This window comes from Bidens hawaiensis, unplaced genomic scaffold (genome assembly GCF_021521415.1).
Source record: "Bidens hawaiensis isolate Kalapana, Puna unplaced genomic scaffold, B.hawaiensis_p1.1 tig00007678_1, whole genome shotgun sequence".
NCBI classification, from domain to species: Eukaryota; Viridiplantae; Streptophyta; class Magnoliopsida; order Asterales; family Asteraceae; genus Bidens; species Bidens hawaiensis.
In genome coordinates this window covers 584989-591671 of record NW_027491534.1, presented here as the reverse complement: position 1 = coordinate 591671, position 6683 = coordinate 584989, and the positions used below count along the sequence as shown (strand labels likewise).

At 33.8% G+C, this 6683-nt stretch overlaps 1 protein-coding gene across 1 annotated transcript; it reads right to left on the bottom strand.

The window, feature by feature from the left end:
* Positions 1–1659: 1659 nt before the first annotated feature.
* On the bottom strand, positions 1660–4956 carry LOC143635718 (protein trichome birefringence-like 34). The gene is made up of 5 exons (XM_077103476.1): positions 4585–4956; positions 3105–3279; positions 2742–2938; positions 2505–2663; positions 1660–2011 (listed from the first exon to the last, which is right to left on the bottom strand). Exons 1-5 carry the CDS (start codon positions 4944–4946, stop codon positions 1660–1662), a joined length of 1245 nt encoding a protein of 414 aa, XP_076959591.1. The 5' UTR covers positions 4947–4956.
* Between the last annotated feature and the right edge of the window lie 1727 nt (positions 4957–6683).

Below are 6683 nucleotides of genomic sequence, written 5' to 3'. Positions count from 1 at the left end.
TTAAGTGTGATGAAACGAGTTGAGTTGTGCTGTGTAGATTAAAGGGATGATAACAAGTCTTTATTCTCTGTAAGAGGCTTTTTGCTTAGTAGTGTAGTATCAAAAACCTCAACATAGTGGTATTTCTCTCATGAGATTTAGGGTTTGGTTGGTATCGGTTAGGTTTGTAACAGTAACGATAATAAACCCCCAAAAAGTAGATGTACAACCGTACTGCTTGGGAGAAACCAACCAATTACACGTCGGCACTGAAACTAAACCAAAAAATAATTTTGTTGACGCCCAAATATTTAAATAAAATGATGCGAATTCAGTTGGTATCGGTTAGTGTCTACTAACCAACAACTTAGCATATATTTAAATAAAAAAAAAACCCGCGTTGTGGCGAGGAATCAACCGCGACTTCAGCCTGTACGGGTTACGATACTGACAAAACCAAAAGATAATTTCGTCAACACCCAATATAGCAAATTAACATATTCAAAATAAAAAAATTAAGATAGTTAAAAGAAAAACACAAAACAAAACTTGCGGTGAACCAACAACAGAAAACAAACCCCAAGCGTTGTGTCAATAAAACGATACAAATTCGATCGGTATCGGTTTTAAAACGTAAATATAAACAAATAACCTCGAAAAGGTAACATAGAAATAAGTTAAAACAAAAACTAAACCAAAAAATTTAATTCGTCAACGCCTAGTTATAACAAATTAACATAAAAAAAAGTATGAAGAGGGGTAAACCGACGCAATTTCAGTCAGTATCAATAGAAATTATAATTATTTTTGTTATTATAATTATAATTACTATTACAATTTATAGTAAAGGACTCGATACGTTCGAAGAGCACGATGACTTAAAACATAAAGAAATCATCGTTCTAGAAAAATAAAAAAAAGACCCGATATGACTAAATTGAAAAAAAAAACTAATAAATTCCAAGAATTAATTTTCACAAAGAATTTGATTTATTGAATTTTATCAATCATATAAAAAGTCATCAGAAAAAAGTAAGGACGGCACATGGTTTCCATAGAAAGAATACACCTTGAACTGTGTGGATCTTGACCCTGCACAATTCTTTTCTCAATCCATAACTAGAAAATCGAATACATTCGTTTTTAATGTTTTTGTGAGAGTTTGGAACTTTTAGTCAAAAATATAAGGTTCCAAATAAAAAACATATTATTTGCTATGAATGAAAGAACATAAAATCTACAAAGAATTATAAAGTTATTGTATATTTGTAATGAGATCAAGGAAATACAACGAGGATTAGAATACTTATTAAAATAAATGAGAATTTAATAATTAGTAAATAAGGCTTAGGTGTTTTATTTTATTTTATTTTTAACTACATAAATATGTAATTCAATTGATTATTTAAATTAATTATAAAGAACTATAGAACTGTGCTAATTTGGCATGGTTTAAAAGATGTTGTGTTTGAAACATTTAAGCAAAAGTAAACAATACAAGCTTTTGACTTTGCAATATTTAATGAAGTAAACAACAAAACGATTGGTGTAGCAAAACCACCAAAGTAGACTTTAGGTAGATTTAAACCTAGTCATTTGAATATTTTTTTCATGTCATTGTCATCAATCACCTACCTAAATTTAAATATGTCTAAAAACATCCAAAATATATGAAGTTATTTATACTTTATAACGTATGTAAGCATATAGGATCTCGTTCCAAACATCAGGGACTCCCGGAAGACACCAATGTATGCAATCCGCATACAAAACAGGGTTAGCTAATTCTAGCTTTGTTGGAGGAACCCAATGTCTTTTGTATATAGAAGGGTGGCCATCTTTTCTATACTGTGAGAGCTGTGTTATATTTAAAAGTTTAATGTTTAGGCCTTTCGCTTCAAGACTTTGTACCATGGATTGTGCTGTTCTCATTAGATCAGTATCTGATCCCTTTCCCCAATATCCTTGTTTCATTATTGGTTCTGTTTCATTGTAACAGTTTTCTCCCATTATCTTCCCCCAATCTCCACCCCTAAGAAGTAGAAACAAAAATGATTAGCATGTGAAATTATAAGGGGACTTAAGTGGATGGTGTTCACGGGTTGACGGGTCAAACCCAACGCGAACACGAACTAGAATATTGTGTCAGATTCACGAACCTAACATGATATGCATATATTTAGGTTGACATGAACACGACTTATTTATCCTGATGTCCGGTGTCATTTTATCTAACTTTACTGTATATTAATATTCATTTCGTGACTTGTATATCCCAATAAGTTTAAGTTACCACAAACCACTTTCTAGATTATAAATTTAAATGGGTAGAAATGATCAACAAGTGAACATCACCTGAAAAGATCTGTTTAGTTAACTGTTTAGTTAACGTGTCCGTGGGTTTAATCTAAAATTAACCCCGACCCGTTTAAACTATATCCAAATCCATTAATATAACTAATTCATGCTAAATTCGTGTTATAATAGGTAAATGACATAAAAAGGTAACTAATAGTTGTGCATACTCTTTGTGGTCCGGAGAGAGACTTATGAAGAATATTCTAGTTTTGTTGCGATTAAGATGGGTGTCCAGCCAATCCGCCCATGTTTTTAGTGCCATTTCATAACGGGTCACCCTTCTAGATTCAACAGTAGTCCTGTTAGGATTTTCAAACGATCCCCACCTAAAATACAAACTTTTGGTGTCACAATTCATATATCTATTAATCGTTATAAAAACTCTACATGTTACAAATACTTACAAAAGTGTCATATTAGGCTCTAGCCACCACGTATACGAGTCGAAAATTAACATGTCAGCATTAATCCACTCTTTAGCATGCCGTTCGATGCTCTCAATTTTCATGATCCGATCACGTACTCGGTGGTTGACCGGATCATCACAATTCGATTCCACCAACAATGGTTCCCAATAAAAATCAATGGAAACATTGTATTCCTATAAGATGTCACATTTAAATAAAAGTTAAATAAATGTCACATGTGCATCTAAATCTATGGAAACATTGTATTTCTGTTAGATGTTATATATAAATAAAAGTTAAATAACTGTCACATGTGTATCTAAAGCTATGAATATGACAAAAGTCACAGAACTTGCTTACAGATGCCCTAAATGTGATCAGTGAGCCACGCCATTCTGCAACTTTATGTGATGGTTCAAGAATCCATGAGTCAATAAGACAAAGGAGTGAAACCCAATGGTTCTTGCCTAATGAGTCCCCAACAAAAACAACCCTTTTGTTCCTTAGCTTCTCCAACAGTGCTGTTCCATTAAACCTACACGTGTGACCTTCAAAATTGATCAATTGAACAACTTATTATAATGCACCCATTGCAGCATTGTGTTTGTGTATTCAGTCAAATCATATGCTGAAGTACAAGTCCAGAAGTCCTAATGCATGTGTATATCAACTTTGTGGAGCTCAAGACACAGATGTAGAATCACTGAATTAGGGGTGGTTAGATTCTCTTAAAACTGCTTTATCTAATTACAAGTTACAACCATTTGTGATTGCTTATGGGCAGGGCTAAACAAAAACCATTGACATATTATCCAAGCACTACATACGGGTCGTATGACAGGCAAGACGGTCCCCCCCCCCCCCCCCCCCCCAATATAAACTCAATAACTCATACAATTTAAGTAACTGTATAACAATAAACAAATCAAAAGTATTCTACCAAAATGATCTAATTTAAATACTTAAACGAATGATCATAAAGCCCTCCTAGCTAGCAATTTTTGAACTCTCGATGCACTCGTTATAAACCATACTCTCTAATATCATACCATTCTCAAATTTTGATTTAAATGGGTGATGGTAATTATTAAATTATGATTTAAATGGAGCAATGATAATAGGTATAGTTGGGTACTTGGATACATGGCCACAGAGTGCAACTAAAAGTGACTTTAAATTAATGGGTTAAACTAAATCAAATGTTAATTGGTTATTGGGTTAAAAAAAACAAATTTGATTTCCTAAATTATACTCTTCTGTCTAAAAAAAATTATATATATATAAATTTAAAAATTTTGGAACCTCTAGAGATTAGGCCCTGGACGGTTGCTCCCGTCACCCTTCCCATGGGGCAGCCATGATAACAAAGGACAAAATGGTCATATGAGTCGTATGAAGATTAAATCCTATGATTAATACAAAGAAATGATTTATGTGATCACCATAAAAATCATACGGTCTCGTATGACATTTTTTGTCTTACCATACGGTCCATATAACATGACAGATTGGCAGTTATCATATCGCATTAGGTGTGACATGTACATTATTAGGATGGTCTTTTGACCCTTCCGTATTCAAATTGTTTATATAAATAGGCATGAGAAAGATATATGGTTTAAAACAAACAATTAATATGCAAATAAACAAATTTAATAAACAATCCCAAACATCCCATACATACATTATGTATACATCAATGCATACATATGTCTAATGTCACACTCATGCATACATACATAGACACATACTCACCTATGTACATATAGCGCAAGGCACGTAGAGAGATGACCCATATACATACATACATACATATATATATAGAGAGAGAGGATAGTACCTGGGAAGATCACAACCATGAGGCTGCCATCTCCAAAACTGATACTTGAAATCTTTCCTTCCAAACTTTTCACAAGAATAATCATCCGCCATGAAAGAACACTCTCTCTCTTTATACAAAGGTCTTGATCTGTTATCATAAACCCAACTCCCATTGAAAAAGTCACAGCCTTCAAACGAATAATCCTCCGCCATTTCTGCTTCTCCATTAATATTATTATTATTATTATTAAATCTTATAATTCCACCAACATCTCCATTAAAGTAAACAACCACCATTATCACTCCCATTACAAGCATGAATCCTACAGAATGATGCGCATGGATATTCACTTTCTGCAACCCTTCTACCATTCCCTTCATTTTTACTATTTTTCGATATTTTCACCTGTTTTGTTCTTGATCTTGCTAAGGGTTTTGTGTGTTTACAAGAATGGTGAAGGAAAGGAGAAAAAGGAGGAGGAGGTGGAGAAGAAGTAGTGATCATGAATATTACTGTTTATGTTTTTGGTATTTATTGTGCACTTTGGCAGTTGATCCGATATTCCTAATATTGATTATTTAAATTGATAAAATATTTTGTTTTATTTTATTTCTGACATCCGTCAAATTAATTAATGCAAAAAACTAAATAATTAATAATAAAAATAATGTAACGTTTTTCAAGAAAATATTAAATTGATATAACCGCATAGTTTTTTATTAATCGTAATTATTGCATAAATATGAAGTTTCTTTAACTACATTATTACAGTATGTGTCGATCAAACAAATCATGCATGTTAATTCAAATTATTAAAAAGCGAATCAAATTAGTATTTTGATCTAAAAAATTGTAGTTTATGAATTATGATGAATGCTTTCTGTTGGAACTTGGAGGTAATCAAATATATAAAAGGGAAAATTCCTAACATAAGCATTTATGAAAATAAAATTCTAGTTTTAGGTATCATTTGCAAAAAAATCTAAAAATATGTATTATAAACTAGTCGTGACGACTAGTTTGTAGAAACCAATTCGAACTTGCCATGTGTCCTTAAACTAACCGTAACGAGCACGTTCACTAATGAATTACTCGTCACGACTAAATAAGTTTCATGCCTTGTAATCAACGTCCACGAGTAATTCATAAGTCCTTTAGTCGCGACGAGTATATTATAAGGTTAAACTAGTCACGACGAGTAGATTATAAGGTTAAACTAGTCCCGACGAGTTAACTACTCGTGTAGGGAATGTAAACCAGGTAAACCAGTCGTCGCGACTAGTTATAAATAACTCGTGGGCGTTGATTACGAGGCATGAAACTTATTTAATCGTGACGAGTAAATGATTAGTGAAAGTGCTCGTTACGGTTATTTTAAAGACACGTGGCAACTTTTAATTGGTTTTACAAACTACTCGTCACGACTAGTTTATAATAGCTATTTCTGAAATTTTTTACAAACAATACCTAAAACTAGAACTTTGTTATCATAAATGCTTATTTTTGGGAATTTTCCCTATATAAAAATATGTTATTAATTTAGAAATGAATACACCATGACTTTATTCTTTGAAGTGATGTATGATGATGCCAAAACTAGTTGATGTAAGGCTGAGGGGTGTGGAGCGCGAGAAAGGGGGCGTGAGGACAGCCGCTCGCGCCCCGGGGCGCGAGCACCACACCACCGAGGCGCGAGAGGGGCGCGAGAGGGGCGCGAGCGCAGAAAAAGAGGCAGGCGCCAGGGGGGTAGCGCTGGTGAACGGCATGGGAATGCGTAAATAGAGCCGTTGGGCTCTTTGTTTATTAAAAAAAAAAATTTTTTATGATGTTGAGAACTCACCGGAGTATTTGAAGGCGAGGAGGAGGATGCCGTCGGAGTTGAGAGCCGACACTGGAGAAGTGAAAAGAAATGAGAAGAAAAGGAAGAAGAAGTTGAAGAAGATCATGGTTAATGATTGGTGGTTAATGATCAGAGGTGCAGGTTAATGGTGGTATTTAGGTGGTGGTGAAAGGTAAAGGAAGAGGGAGAAGGTAAACAACTGTGAGCATTGTTGTTCCGGTGAACTAAAAGGTGAGGGACAGACAGACAAAGCATTCCCCTTTTTTCTTTTCTGTTA